This window comes from Schistocerca serialis, chromosome 1 (assembly GCF_023864345.2).
Source record: "Schistocerca serialis cubense isolate TAMUIC-IGC-003099 chromosome 1, iqSchSeri2.2, whole genome shotgun sequence".
Classification (NCBI taxonomy): domain Eukaryota; kingdom Metazoa; phylum Arthropoda; class Insecta; order Orthoptera; family Acrididae; genus Schistocerca; species Schistocerca serialis.
Window position 1 is genome coordinate 542,615,090 of NC_064638.1, and position 16,801 is coordinate 542,631,890.

At 42.0% G+C, this 16,801-nt stretch overlaps 1 protein-coding gene across 1 annotated transcript in view; it reads right to left on the reverse strand.

The window, feature by feature from the left end:
* Positions 1-16,801, reverse strand: part of LOC126412230 (putative fatty acyl-CoA reductase CG5065) — a 125,391-nt gene that overhangs the window by 56,592 nt on the left and 51,998 nt on the right. Inside the window, exon 4 of the mRNA XM_050081761.1 lies at positions 2,465-2,613. Within this exon, the coding sequence (XP_049937718.1) occupies positions 2,465-2,613 (149 nt within the window). The remainder of the gene's footprint in view (positions 1-2,464; positions 2,614-16,801) is intronic.

Sequence of the window (16,801 nt, forward strand, 5' to 3'; positions counted from 1 at the left end):
ATGAAGTTAATGAGTCCTGCTACATTGGAGGCAAAAGTACAGATGATGGACGAAGCAAGGAGGACATGAAAAGCAAACTGGTGGCCCAAAGAAGTCTACTACTATCCAGCATATGTGTCTTTTCGAGGAAGAAATTTCTGAGAATGTACGTTTGGAGCACAATATCTTATGCAAGTGAGTCACAGGTAGTGGGAGAAGAGAATTATTGTTTGAGAAGAGATGCTACAGAAGGATGCTGAAATTTGGGTGTGCTTTTAAGGAATGAGGTTCACTGCAGCACCACTGACGACAAGTGGAGAACGCTATGAGGCATTTTCTAAGACAACGGGGACTAGCTTCCACGGCACTAGAGGAAGCTGTAGGGGGCAGCAACTGTAGGGGAACACAGAGACTGGAGAACGTCTAACAACTGAGGACACTGGGTCGAAGTAGTACTGTGGAATGAAGAGGTTGGCACAAGAAAGGAAGTTGCGGTGGTCCACATCAAATCAGTCAGATCACTGTTGATCGTCAGGGTGCGACAACGTGTAGCTTCTTTTGTAATATTTTTGCTTTATGGTTTTGTAATATTTTTATACAAAAACAAATATTATTAGTAATTGAACTAACACCGTCTATATGTGGAATCTGTCTTTTGGTTTTAATATAATTGCTGAATTTATTTTAGTATTTAAGGATACCATTGTTACTTTATGTAAAGCTACTACACCTTATTTTTAAATAATTTTTGAAAAATGTAGAATACAAATGATAGTAATAAAGAGTGCGCTAGTTACTATTGATGTCACATAACGAGATTAGCCACGTAGAAATATAAGCAGGATGCTCAGTTTAGCTGTTACCTCTAATGAATGTGGAACCATAAGCGATTTTATTTACGATGAGTCATCATTACTGGAATATCGTTGGTATGGAAATGTACAATTTACAACCTGATATTTTTGTGCCTGATCCATTCATGTAGCAATGAAAATATTACAAATTTACGACTAGTGTTGCCCTTCCTCATGTCTTGGACAAATAATTAAATATAGAGTTATGTTCTAATGAGAAGTCACACTGAAATAAAAATACGAGGTGTGACAATAAATTAATGAGACTTATTTTCTTTGCAAGATGTGGCAACCCTGCAGGCTTGCGTAGGCACAATATCTTTGACCTTGGTCTATAAGCTGCTTCTAGTCCAAGCGGCACATCGATGCAACTGCTCAGCCGTGAGTTGTGCGGTAATAAGTTAACACATGTTTGTGTCCCTCGTCATGGGAATGGAACCGCATAATATTGCGCAATGATATGAAATTTCTTTTTGCGTTAAATTGGGTGAATACACGACGACAATTTACGGTAAGCCTCAGAAGGCTTTTGGAGAGGAGGTTATGTCAAGAGCTCCAGTTTTTCATTGGCATAAAATGTTTAGTGAAGGCAGAACGAATGTTGAAAATTAAGACCGCAGTGGACGATCATCAACCTCACGGACAGATGTCAACTTGACCAGGGTGCGCGAACTCGTACAATCTGATCGAAGATTATCCGTGAAAATGATTGCAGAGGAACAGAATATGAATCGAGAAACCGTTCGTCTAATAATTAATGAAGATCTTAGTATGATAAATATTTGTGCAAAAATGGTCCCCAAAAATCTCACACCACAACAGCGAGAAACACGGAAAAATGTGGAAGCCAATCTGTTAGAGCAAACGGAAATCAACCCAGAATTGTTGAGCTGTGATATCACAGGTGATGAGAGTTGGTTTTTTCAGTACGATCCGGAGACAAAACGCCAAAGTTCGCAATGGTGCTCAAAGCGATCACCCAGACCAAGAAAAGCTCGCATGTCAAAGTCAAAAGTGAAATGCATGCTTGTGTGCTTCTTTGATTCCGAGGGAACTGTTCATAAAGAGTGGGTGCCTCCTGGACAAACAGTTAACCAATATTACTACAAAGAAATTTTAGAAAGAGTTCATAAAAGAGTTCTTCCATGTCCTTGCCAACATTGCTGATAATTGTATTCTGCATCACGATAATGTGCCATCCCATACTGCTCTGTCAGTACAGCAATTTTTAACCTCAAAACAAATTTCAGTACTACGACAGCCTCCTTACTCACCAGATATCGATCGGTGCGAGTTCTTTCTATTTACAAGAGTCAAAACGGCGGTCAAGGATTTTCAAACAACACAAGCTGTCCAAAAAGCTGTGACGAGGATCTTGGAGGATATTACAGAAGATGAGTTCCTGAAATGTTACCATCAATTTCAGAAGCGCTGGAAAAAGTGTGTGCAATCAGAAGGGAACTACTTTGAAGGAGACAACACTAAACTTGACTAATATGGTAAGCAATATTTTCTTTTCACATCAGTCTCATTACTTTATTGTCGCATCTCGTATAGTGAATGTGTAGCATTTTGTGCAGTTTTTTTTCCAGCACAGGCTGGTTAACGCATGAGAAGCGCCGCACGGTTACCTGGGCGTGGCGGCCTCCAGCTCTGCGTCCGTGAGGCCGTGGACGAGCTCCAGGACGCGCTCCGGCGGCAGGCTGGTGGGGTAGACGCGCTCTGCCACCGCGTCGCGCACCACGCAGTTGCAGAACGCCGTCGACATGTGCACCAACACCTGCCGACACCAGCGCCGGCACTCAACGACACTCCGCCACGACACGCTAGCTGCGAACGGCCTGAAGGCAGCCCACTGTCATCAACGTCTAGTGATTGAGGGCAATGAACAGCAGAAACGGATATTTCAGTCGAACTGTTCAACTTTCCAAGGAGCCCAGCGTTATTTCGCGTATTTGTGTCAGTATGTTCGCATTCGGGAATGCCAGGATTGAAATAGCTGTCTAGCTATTCTGGAAACATCCCCAGGCTGTGGCTAAGCCATGTCTCCGCTATATCCTTTCTTTCAGGAGTGCTAGTTCTGCAGGGTTCGCAGGAGAGCTTCTGTAAAGTTTGGAAGGTAGGAGACGAGATACTGGCAGAAGTAAAGCTGTGAGGACGGGACGTGAGTCGTGCTTGGGTAGCTCAGTTGGTAGAGCACTTGCCCGCGAAAGGCAAAGGTCCCGAGTTCGAGTCTCGGTCCGGCACACAGTTTTAATCTGCCAGGAAGTTTCAGCTGTCTAGCTGTCTGGCTATCTGGCTGTTTTTCTGCGAATTACCTGTATCGCTCAAGGGATATGTCTGAATGGTTCCTTTGCAAAAGACACGACCGATTTTCTTCCTCAACCCTCTCTAATCCGATATCATGCTTCACCTCCAGTGACGCTGACGGTATGGTAAAAAAAAAAAAAAAACCCCAATTTTTTGATCCACCTTCCAACTGACAGCTTCTTGGTTCCTAGTTCATCTTCGTAAATCTATAGTGTAAGGCAGCGATGCAGTCTTTCGCCTCTGCATCGAAGAAGCAATGACAGAAATTAAAGAAAGGTCAACAGTGGCCATACAATTCAAGGTGAAATGGTATCAACGATAAGATCCGCTGATGAGACTGCTATTGTAGGTGAATTTGGAGCACAATTACACGACCTGTTGAATAGAACGAAAAAAAAATGGTTCAAATGGCTCTGAGCACTATGGGACTTAACATCTGAGGTCATCAGTCCCCTAGAACCCAGAACTACTTAAACCTAACTAACCTAAGGACATCACACACATCCATGCCCGAGGCAGGATTCGAACCTGCGACCATAGCAGTCGCGCGGTTCCAGACTGAAGCGCCTAGAACCGCTCGGCCACCGCGGCCGGCTGAATGGAATGAACAGTCTCTTGAGTCCAGAAAGTAAATCGAAGGTAGTCGAAAGTAATGAGAAGTAGCAGAAAAGAGAATAGCGAGCAATTTAACACGGAATTGGGACGGAACGCGAAGTACACGAAGTTAACGAATTCGAAGGGACGATACAAAAAGCAGACTAGCACTGGCATAAAGGGCATTCCTGGTCAGGAGAAGTCCACTAGTATCAAACATAGCCCTTAATTTGAGGAAGAAACTTCTGAGAATGTGCGTTGGGAACACAGCATTATATTGTACTGACTCATGGACTGTGGAGAAACTGGAAGAGAACAGAATAGAAGGATTTGAGATGTGGTGCTCCACAACGAAGTTGGAAATTTGCTGAACTGACAAGGTAAGGAATGAAGAGGTTCTCCTCAGAGTAGACGAAGAAAGGAACATATGGAAACTCTAACAAGAAGAAAGGACAAGATAATAGGACATGTATTAAGACTTCAGGGATAACTCCCATCGCACTAGAGGGTGCTGAAGAGTGTAAAAACTATAGAGGAAGAGACTGGAATATATTCAGCAAATAATTGAGGAGGTATGTTGCAAGTGCTACTCTGAGATGAAAAGTTGATACAGGAAAGGACTTCGTGGTGGGCCGAATCAAACCAGTCAGAAGACTGACGAGTCAACTGTTAGCTCTTTATAGTACTGATATATGGAAACATGTATTCCGGATTAGTCCCCCATTCTCATCTCCAGGAGGCGACTGCCAAGCAGGAGGAGACCCATGAGAAAAAGACTGAATGAGCAACGGTATGGTAGGATTCTACTGCTCAAAGTGTGGAACGTGCAAAGTTTGAACATGGTAGGAAATTTAGAAATTTTGAAAAAGGTAATGCAAATGCCCAATCTAGATGTAGTGGGGACAGTGAAGTCAACTGGAAAGAAGGCACGGATTTCTGATACGGGGTCAATAACAGGAGCAGAAAATGGGATGATGGGAGGAGGACTCATGAAAAATCGAAGTGGAGCAGAGAGTGAGGTGCTGCGAACAGTTCAGTGATTGAGTTGTTCTGATCAGAATTGACAGCAATGCAAGCCGACAACGGTATTTCACTTATGTATGTCGACATCACAAGCAGGAGATGAAGGGACAGATAAAGCATATGAGGTTATTCAAAAAGTAATTCAGTATGTAAAGGCAGGTGAAAATTTAATAATAATGGGGAATTAAAACACGGTAGTATGGGAAACAATAGAAGTAAGAGTTACATGAGAATACTGGCTCGGTACTTAGAGTGAGGGAAGAGGAAGACCGAGGTCTGCAATAAATTTCAACTAGTTATAGCGAATACACTGTTTAAAAATCACAAGAGGAGGAGGTACACTTAGAAAAGGCGCAGAGAGACGGTACGATTGCAGCCGGATTACATAATGGTCAGACAGAGATTCAGAAACGAGATACCAGATTGCAATATGTACCTATAACGGATATAGACACGGATCACAATGATGAAGACCAGTGAAGTCTACGAGAATCGTTCAGAATGATGAATGTGGGAAGAAGTTGGATGCTGAACTACTGAAGAATGATGGGTTGCGTTTGAAGTTATCTAAGTAGGTTGAGCCCAGCCTGGATAGGTAGGAATTATCATCAAAATAAAATAAGAGAAATCAGAGCTCGAACAGAAAGGTTTAGGTGTTCGTTTTTCCCGCGCGCTCTTCGGGAGTGGAATGGTAGAGAGATAGTATGATTGTGGTTCGATGAACCCTCTGCCAAGCACTTAAATGCGAATTGCAGAGTAATCATGTAGGTGTAGATGTAGATGTAAGATTGTAGATACTGCGATCATGAATTCCACAATAGCAAGTTCATTTTAAGAGGAATGGACATCTACATCAAAGGAAATCACAGAAATTGGACAAATACAGATGCGAGAAAGATAACTGAAGAAACCTTGGGTAACATAAGTATTTCAATTCATCGAGAAAAAAAACAAGTAAAAATGTTCATGGGAAGAGAGGATTTCAGCAGTATAAGACAGGAATGAAACAGGGATTAGAGGGACGCCAATGAGAAACGGCTGCAGGAAAAATGTGAAGAAACAAAAATAGAAACGGTGGTCTGAACGATGAGCTCAGCATATAGAGGAGTCAGAACAACCCTAGGTCAAATTAGAAGCAAACATGTTAATATTAAGGGTGCAGACAGGGACAGACAGGGGACAGACCGGAGAGATGGAACAAAAGTTTTGTATCACTTCTTTATATTTTAATTCATGGTACAGAAAAAATAATTTTGTGGATAACGCTTATATATTCACTTCGAATGTGTCCAGACCAACAATAAAAAAAAATATCATTTGTTTAGCGGCAACATCACCTGCTTCCGACGGGGATTTCTCACTGGACACCAGAGCAACGTTAACAGGTGATGGAGCATGTAGACTTGATGTCGTCGTGATATACAGTCTATATGACCATCAAGTCAGCTGTGGTTCAATTTGTCCCACTCTTCAATAGCGATTCTGCGGAAGTAGTGGCTTCAATAATAGCTAGTTTCAATCGAAGCCACGTATGTTTGATTGGTTTCATGTCCAGGGAACAGGAAAGGGACTCTGTTCTAGAACGCTGAAGGAACATGTTCACGAGAATAGTACAACGAGCACGCGAGTTACCCATCAAGATGAAATTTTCAGCAAAAGTTGGCGATACGGTCCCACTATTGGTTGCAGTATCTCGTCCCTGTACTGTAGAGCAGAGTGATTGCTGTCAGTAATCACGGAGGTGTACGGTGGCCCCATGTAATGCTACCCAGAACATCATTTCACCACCATCTTTTTGCACATTTTGGCCACGGTGCTGGAGGCGTTCGATATTACCAGATTGTCTCCAAACACGTTGTCTGTGATTATTAGGTACAAACATATCCCATCTTCGTCCATGAACTCCCGACGCGAAACCTGGAGGGTTTCTCGCCCATCTGCAACGGTGTCCACGAATTTGTGGTGTACGACATCGTCCTCTTCATGGATATCGGGAATGGAGACTCGCACCATGAAATAGTCCCCCAATATTTTGATGCGGTACATGACCTCTTGCAACCTCTTCGAAGAATTCAGTCCTAGAGCACTCAGCCCCCGATTTCTATTAGATATCTATCATTCTTTGCACCAGTCTAACTTGGTAGCATGTGTGGGGTAAGTCCCCAACGTAACTTGTCAATTGGAACCGATTCCAAATCCGCACCAAATCACTTAGTCTTTGGTGCACACGTCGAGTAACTTCTATGGTTGATAGGCTTTCTGTACGTAACGTGATGATGGGAACCTGATCATTGGTCGCAACTGTCCTTTGTGGCATGAATGTTAACTCACTGTTCCACAGACCTTCTAATGCGTCCCTGCTGGTGCTTTACGTTGAACTGAGATGCTGCAATCCAGACGAGGCGGTATTCTAACCATATGTAGCGCTCGTGGTAAATGAGTACGTTTACAAACCACGTAAGTGTCGACCTTCCGATCGGCACAGAAACATACAATAGCAACACACCTAAAGTAAATATCAAGGTGAAGCAACATTTTTGTTGGGTCTAGTTCCTTACCGCTGCAACTCGACCACTTGTGTTATGTTCATAGGACGAATGTCATTGCCCCTCCGTACTGCTAGGGCATGGGGAGCTGAGGAACTGAGACGTAGCCCAGTCAAAGCGACCGAACGAACCGGTGGCAAGTGGTTCGGTGGTTAACACCATGTGTTCTGAGGGGGAGTGGAGGGCGGGGTGTGGAGCTCTGCCCTGAGATAAGGACAAAAGGTGGCACCATGTGCTTTTATTGTATATCAGTTATTTTCGACCCATCAGTGAGTATTTACGTCTTATCTGGTCACTGCATTTGAGATGGCTTCAATAGTTATTCCAATATAACTAAGCTGACGATTCTCCATGTAGTGTCCTGCGGTCGGCAGGAAAGAACTAACACTCAATTTGAACACATTTTGTTATAATTAAAGAAAAACGCCTTCTTGGCATACACCACTCTTGTTTTGGAAATCCAGATACAGAAACAAGATAATGGAGGAAAATACTGACCAAAATGTACTCCACAAAATACAACATGCTACTACAATGCTACGACGAGTGAATACAATGCTAGGGCAGGTGTAAGTACTGGCTAGAGCTGTTCCTAGCGGATGGTAAACACTGTCGGTCTGACGATCTAGGCGTGCTTATAAAGCCACGTCGGCGGAGTGCTACATGAGTTATAGGAGTTCTGATTGGTGGAACACTGTCACATGTTGTTGGCGAAGTAGTTCCATGATTATTTGGAAAGTCTGTTACTGTTTCTGTCCGCGCTCCTGGAAGGGGGTCAGCAACCCAACTTGCATGTCGGTTGTGCTGGCCCTCTAACCACAAGGGGCCGCTACGACACTCCAAACTGATTTTTTTTATCCTAAACTGCCCTTCCGGAAGTTAACGGTGGAGTATTTCTGTAAACACACAGAAGATTGTGGCATAGGATCATAGCAGACATGTCCTCGATTGTACAGTGAGTAAATTAACACTTGAACACTTTTTAATACACACGCAGAAATTTTTTGAAACCTCGTCCATACAGACCTTCATTAAAATTTCACGAATTCCAATTAACTAAGAGCTGTTACCGGGAGAGAAGTTCCTGGCGAATATTCAAGTGTCAAATGGCCTGCGTTTTAGCTCACGAGTGAGAGTATACCTCTTTCTAGGTCCCTCACGAAGGAAAAACTGATAGTATCGGCAAATAATCAGTCTTCTGCATGTCAATCTAGCGCATGGACCGTGTTTTCCGTCAGAAGTTTTTTTCTTTATTCCAAACAGGTCTTTTTCGCATACAGTCAGCAAAGGTGCTCATATCACTTTCTCACATTTTTATAATAAGATTTATTCGTTCCTTGATGTCTATGACCACACAATGAGATCAAAAGTAGCTTGACACTTTTAGCGGGCATTAACATGCAGTGTTCCCACCCTTGGCTTTTATGATGGCTTGAATCCGCTAGAGACACTTTCAATGAGTTGTTGATGCCTACAGGATGCCTGATTCAGCCCAGTCTTCCTCGAGAGCCGAAACTGGAGAAGGTAGTGACGTTGGACGTTGTAGTTCGGGGAAAAATCGACTTTCTCTCTCATCCTACATGTTTTCTATTGTGTTCAAGTCCGGACTGTAGTCAGGCAAGCACATTTCAGGAATATTATTCTACTCAAACAGTTGCCTGACAAATGGTGCTCTATGAGAGGGTCCATTGTCATGCTGATACAATCATCGCTTCTAAATTGTTTCCTTACTCTGCGTTACACCTGGTACTATACGACGTCTTTATATGCTTTCGCATTTATCATTTGGTTAAGCACAATAAGAGGACCACACCCTAAGGCCTGTATTACAGTATCAAGTAACATTGACGATGAAATATGATGAAATATTAATGATATTCCTTTGACAAAGATCTTTTACATGGCGCACAAAGGGGTATTACAGTATCATCAAACATTTCGTCATAGTTCCTTCAGAATCGCTGTCATGTAGTAACAGAAGAACCGTAGGATATCAACCGAGAAATTGTTTTTTTTAGTGCTGCCAGTTTTACAGTTTCCAGTCACTGCATGGGGCAGCGAATTTTTCAATACTAATATTAAATGTGATCGATCCTATACGAATGTGGAATGTGATTAAACTAATATGTCACTTCCTGCCAATGTCAAAATATACCGAAAAACAGAATTAGAGGTTCGCTTTTCCGAAGCACCATAATCCCCCTCCCCCCCTCCAAAAGGGGTGCTTAATTTTGAAATTTCGCTCAAAGGTACGTACAATCTCCCTCTGGTGCAAAAGCATGACCTCCTGCTACATCACACTCGGGCTCGACGACGCATCAAGTAGCAATGTCGACACACTAAAAAAGACCTCAGCTCAGAAGTTCATGTGAAGATGTCACATTGGCACCAAATTTCACCAAAATTCTGCCAAACGTCACCGTAGACGTGTCACGGAATGGAAAGGTCTTCGCAGCCCCTCTTATCCACATTTCACTCCTTCTTTTGAAGTCTCTGCAACGGCGGTCAGAGCCACGATGCCCAGTGTTGAAATCACGTGGTTTCTTATGAATGGGCGAGGAAAACATTTCAGACACACCGCCTCTCAGAATCTAAACAAGAAAGTCTCAGGAGGTGATACAAAAGGGCGTCAATGGAACCACTCATTTCCTTGGGACGTTGATTCCCACATTTTTCGACCGCTTCAAACCTTCTCGACGGACATCATGGGGCGCCAACCACAGAGAAAGCGTGTAATGGAGTGCGACCGAAATGTTTACTGTTATGTACAGGTTGTAACCACTACGAAGCATTCAGAACCATTCGACGAAATCTGAAGATGATCCTAAACAGTGAAGGGTTCTTACACTTTTTCGGTCGTCTTGATTCACTCCCTCCTGTTCAGTGACCACGGAGGGGTGTGACATTGACACATGCGTGAATAAAACGACAAACGGTCCTCTACGACTCCCTGATTCGGCAAAACCCTCGCTGGCAACCGCCACCTTTATTGAGAATTATAAAAATCCATCTCTACAGGCAGAACCTGTGACGTCATCCCAGGTGCTTGGCGATCGGCAACATCTTTGAGACCGTCCGATTCCGATGGCCAACTATCAGGCGCAAGGGCAACAATGTAGCCTGCAGGTGACTGGTGCTGTCTGTATAGGTACGATTTTAAAATTCTCAATAAAGGTCGGCGAGTACCAGCGGGAATTTCGCCGAACTGGGGGTCTCAGAGGAACCCTTTGCCGTTTCAGTGACAAATGTGTCAATGTCACTTTCCCCCACGATCACGCCACAAGTGAACGGAAAATAGGAGTGCTGAAGAAGGATAAGCGTCCGCAGCTGCTTCGGATCACCTTCAAATTTCGTCGGATGGTTTTCAACGATCCCTAGTGGTTCCAACCCGTACACCACAGCAAAAATCGCGCTGCGCTCCAAATGGGTGCGATTACGTTCGATGAGGATACTGCCCCACACACAGTGTCCTTAGAGTAACGCTGAAACCCCCGAGAGTGGCAGCAATGTCACAGGTTGAGAAGAACGTCTTCCTATTGCTCACCACTCTGCGAACTGATGTTTTCAGTCAGGAAGTGTGTAGCAATCAACGCCTCAGGGAAATGGGTTGTTTCATTGCCGCCCTTTATGCCATCCCTGAGGTCTTTTTGTGCCGATTCTCAGCTAGGGTGTGTCTGGAATGTTTTCGTCAGCCACACATATCAAAATCGCGTACTTTCAATTCTGGGTGTGAAATGTCGGTACGAGGAGGTGTCACGAGTTTCTGGTCGTATGATGCGTCCGCAGTGGCGTTGGGCAGAACTGTAATGAAATGTCGTGCCAATGTGACATTAACTCGTCTTACACATCGCATGAACTTCTCTGAGCTGCTGCCTTTCTTTCGCACGTGCTGTTTGAAGCGGTCTCGAGCCCGAGGGTTACGTCGCAGGGCGCCATGCTTTTGCACCGTTACAAAGACAAGGTTGTACGCATATTTGAGCTAAATTTCAAACTTAAGGGTTGTAATGGGTAGTTTTGAAAAAGTGACCTTTTAATTCTGTTGCGCAGTATATAATAATAAAATCTGAATGCAGTGAAATGTATAGAGTTGAAGGTAGCCAAGTCCTAATCATATAATCGAAAACCCTTTAACATGAGTAATGAACTGTAACGTGATACGTTTCAGATCAAAAGGAACTGATTATGTGTAAATCTGTGTGATTGTCAAGTATTTTCTCGTTCTTTATGCCAGTTGTAGTCGGTTTCGTGAATTTCTTCACGGATTTAAACTTATTTTAATACATTCAAAACTAGGCACGATTTTTACATTTCTGGCTATTACCTGCTGTTTATCCCTATGAAAGACCTTCTGGTGGCGTCCTTCTATGCCTTGAGTCTAACTATCAAGTTTCTCTTTCGTAGTTGTAACATACAGTATAGTAATGTAGCATGTCTTCCTGTGACATTTTCTTCTGAATGTGCTTCTCTTTGCCTACAGCCAGCACATGTTCCATCACATTTAGCACAAAACTCATTTCCTATTCACTTTCAAAAACTACTGTTGCATCATTAATAATCGTATTGTGCTAATTTTCAATATTTGGCAAAAAACCATATTCCTTTATACCTTTATATGTGAACAAATAAACGTCAGTGGTCAGAAACTCTTTAAGAAAATATCTGAGACCTCTTGGAACCCCTCTAATGCGTAACGAAGGCAGACGCAAAATAAACATTAAGCAAACACACGAGTGCAAATCCTCTACTACAATGTTGGAAATAGATAGTGTTACACCACGAACACGTGACCAAACGCACTCAGTATTTCCATGCCTGTGGGATTCGTTGATTAAAATTTCATTTTCATGCGAACTTATTTGAAGCACAGAAAAGAGCAGTAATTACAAATAAAATACAGTGTGCGAACTAGACGGCAACTGAACGTGTCTAATCCCGCTGTAACTTCTCAGGTGGAGGTCGCAACATAGCACGCCCAGAGGACGTTCGCGTGAAGCTTTCATAACTTTCCGGACTTTGAGAAAGATCGAGATATTGGCATGATCAGACCGACAGTTTATACAGATTGCAGAAGGAGAGGTGGCAAGATGGAGTCAGGAAAACAGTGTGGCAAGAAGAGGAAGTGCGAATCGTTTCAAAAGAAACAGTACGAGGACGAGAACTGTTGTACTGTCTCTGACAGATAGACGTACGGCAACAGCTGGAACATGGACGATGGTATTACCATCAGCATAAATTGTCGGGAACGGACTACTGGAAGCTGGATTGGGATCTCGAGTTGCCACGTATTGTTTATCGCTGCGAACAGAGATATATATGGTGGTGAAGATCCATATTGAAATAGGGCATTGAACAGCATTCGCTGGTGTTCAGCGAAGAGTCTCACTGCTGTTTGTGGAGTTCAGACCGTCATAAGGTGTCCATACACGAGCTGGTGAAAGGTCACTGGAAATAGCCATTCTTGAGACCCATGCCTCTCGAACTGCTGCGATGTAACAGGAGAGATTTAGTAGTTAGTAGTTATGGTATAGCTGGAAAGCTGAATGCTCGCCAGTATGTAACAAGAACAGTAAATCTGTTGTCATGTTCTTCGTGACTGGAGAACGAAGTGAAACATTCAGACAGGATAGTGCAAAACCCCGCACTGCAGTTGGCAAATAAAAGCTTGAAAAATGTGTGCCCAGCCCCTGGTTCGTCACCCATAGAGGGTGACTGGGATGCAATGTGAAGGTTCAAAAATGGCTCTGACCACTATGGGACTTAGTATCTGAGGTCATCAGCCCCCTAGAACTTAAAACTACTTAAAACTAACTAACCTAAGGACATCACACCCATCCATGCCCGAGGCAGGATTCGAACCTGCGACCGTAGCGGTCGCGCGGTTCCAGACTGAAGCGCCTAGAACCGCTCGGCCACACTGGCCGGCTGCAATGTGAAGGCAATACTTTCATATCAGCCTCCAGCCAGCAGTCTTCATAAAATGACCCAGCGTGCGTTTCAGGCATGGCCAGAAACTAATCAAGATGACATTCGGAGACTTTTTTCTGCATGTCATCGTAATGAATAAAAGTGTCAATATGCAAACGCCGTTTGAACAAGTTAACATCAAATATTAGCAACGTGACGCGACTCTTCTTCCCACAGACATCAATGTCAAAATTTCCTTCCAGGCAATCCTAGACGTTGACTCCTGTTCCATTGATGGTCTGCATAAATGTGACATGAAAAACGAGGAACACTTTTGCCACTTCGTACCGTAAATACAGTTTGTATCTACCCCTATGCGACAGGTATTCGCTCTCCGAAAATATGCTTTCAGATTGTCTGAAAATTTCTGTAATCGAGAATGCTACTTTAACATATATTTTAGCCGTAACGAAAAATCAAATAATTACCAACATTTCCCTTCATAAGCCAGTTTACGTAATGGATATTTCTTACACTAGGCTTTTTCTGTGTAACTTCATTCTTCCAGTAATCTTGACTTTTTGGTTCCATCTGCACACCTACGTAAGGGGGCAAACCACATTAGGAGGTTCAAAAAATCCAATTTTTTATTGCATTAATCGTTAGCTTTACCATCTGAGAATACGCTGTCAAAATTTCAAAGCGAAATTCGAATTCGTTTAGATTTTATGAGCATAGAACGGAGTGCACATCGGGATAGCGGATAGAGATAAATTACTGGAGAGACGTGTAGGTGGCCACACACAAAATGCGAATGAGAAATTCCTTTATTTGGCGATTAACTCCTAAACACTTGGACTCCAGACTTAAAGTCGTTGAATTGGCATCATGTTTAGCAGCGGGTTATTCAATGATGGAAATTCATCCCTTCTGATAGTCATGAACGTGGCAGGAATTGTAATAGGCACGCAAAGCTTCAATTATGCCGATAAAATGGATAACCAGTGCGTGAGTCGGCAGTATCGATGTAGTTCATTGGAATCGAAGGAAGGTCGAAAATCTCGGAAAGCACTGCTGCAAGCGCAAGATTAAGTCTATGAGGAAGAAGAAGGATTATTATATGGTGCTGGAATCGCAGATTAATCGGTAAGCATTTTAAATTATTGTTAACTTCCTGAATTTCTAGTTTTGGAGAATTTATTTTTCAAACGCGTTTATCTCGAAATGACTTTTCTCACATTTGCGCGCAATCTAACTCAAAAAGTATAGAACCGATCATTATGAAAATTGATAGTATCATTCTTCATAAAATTACGAATTATATGAACCAACTTGTGAGATGCTATCTTGATTTTAAGGGTATTTTTCTTTGGATAATTAGAGACACAAAATCATGAAAATCGAAGTAAACTGCTCCAACGGCTGCAAAATTTTTAATTTTCATTATTTTCACTTGCATTGAGTTTCATATTATTATTATGTCATCAAACCGCCATCACAACCCTTTAAAGTAGATAACTAATTTGTGACAGATCCATCACTGAAGTTTTGCGTCCAAGGTCTAAGAACATCAAGTAGGCCTACCTTTGTATGTGGTATATTTTTGAAGTGGATGGTATTATTAACCATCGATTTTCACGGTGAAATTATACTAAATGGCATCAAATACTTAACAACTGCACCCCGCAAGCCAACATTCCTCTGTTTTGTTATGTCCGCATACAACAACATGTATTTGTGCACACACTATTCAGCAGATGAAGTCTGTCTACATATTGTTAATGTCACATGTTTCTATTATTTCAGTAGAGTGCACGGGCTAATAGTAATATTTTCTCTAGGAGTCTAAATATACAGAGCTCTCTGGTCACAGCTGTACATTTCTATATGCAAAGTGATGATGGAAGCCAGCTAGAACCAACTTTTGGACCAGAATTATACCCTACAACTGCAACAGCATTTTATGTAAGTGTTCCTTATTCTAGTATTTCAAACACCTGCGTGTGGGCTTGGACATTTACTAAAACTTCTCACTGGCAATTGTGGTATGCATTATGTTCCGTATTTTTACAAAGCTTTGGACATGCAGTCACAATGTGTAGCTGTTATGTAATATCAGTCCTATTTTGGCAAGAATGGAAATGGCCACTTATGGATTGTTTTGTGTCCTTGTGTGAAAGGAAACAAGTAATCTTACGCAAATTGCAAATTACAGTTGAGAATACAAGCAGTCACGAAACACGAGCACATGCAAGAGGACATACGCTATCTATCATTTTCTTTTATAGACTTCCTTTAGTCATTTTGATGAAAACACAGACTTAAATTGCAGGTATTATGGAGCAACGTAAGACACCATCTGCTGATGAACTACAGTGTGGTAATCACTCGCTACATCATGCACGTGATGTTGCGATGAAATGTTTGTCAGAGGAAAAGTCATATACACATATATTCGTATATCGTAAATGTGTGATGTAACTATTATATGAGCTTTCAAGTAATAATATAGCTTCCTCTGTTACTACCACATTACTACAATGGTATGGGTCAACTGAAATATTTTAACCACAATTGATCCAACATATTTAAGTCAGTTCTTTCATGAAATAGTTGTTTATAGGGCTTGAATTGAAGGATAATAGTTTTTTCCATTTTATACCAGGTGTTAAAGTATCTTACAAATATTTCACTTCAGTCCGTTTTTAAAACGTTATCCACACTGTATATGCTGCCATTTCAACACAACTTCTCCATTATTTAGGAACTGAAAATCGTCATTGCTCATCTCAGAGTAGTTAGAGGATAGAAAGAATTTCTTCTTTCCAAGTCCTACAAGTACTGCTAAACCATATGTGTGTCTACATTTTTTTTCTCCAATCACCACAAAATTTTGCATGGTGGTAGAGCTAAAAGTCTTCTGATAGACTTCAGGCAACCAATCTTAATATCAAGGGTGTTCACAGTATGCAAAGAATGGTTGCTTTCTTTAAACATACAATACATTTCCACATATGCTACCATGCATTGCTCCAGCAAAATTTTATACTCTCTCTCTCTCTCTCTCTCTCTCTCTCTCTCTCGCTCGCTCGCTCTTTATAGGCTCATGTTTAAAATTTTTGCCTAATAAATTGCACACTGCACTTCTGTTATGCTGTTTGCAGATTAGAAGCATGTGACAGTTATTTTAAAGGAAATAAAACTCAAAAGAACTTCGACAATTCACTCAGGGAAAGAAACGTACTAATTCTGCACTTTATCCCACAAATGCTATTAGCAAGCAAGGAAATTCTTAGCATCTAATAAATGTAATGTGATATTCACAATCATTTCCTTTAATCATTCCAGAAACTCCTTCTAGGTGGCATGTCACCATATACTACTGCACTCTGACAAACACTAACAAATTTAGCATTCCTTTCATAGAGCAGATAGGAATACCCATGCCAGACAACAAACTTTTCAATACTATTAAAACATTAACAGTAAATGTAGAACAATGATGCAGGAAAGCAGAATATAAATGTACAATAACAGGGGTTCCATAATAGTATTTTGTAGTTCATAAGAAACCAAGTAAAAGGGCTGGAT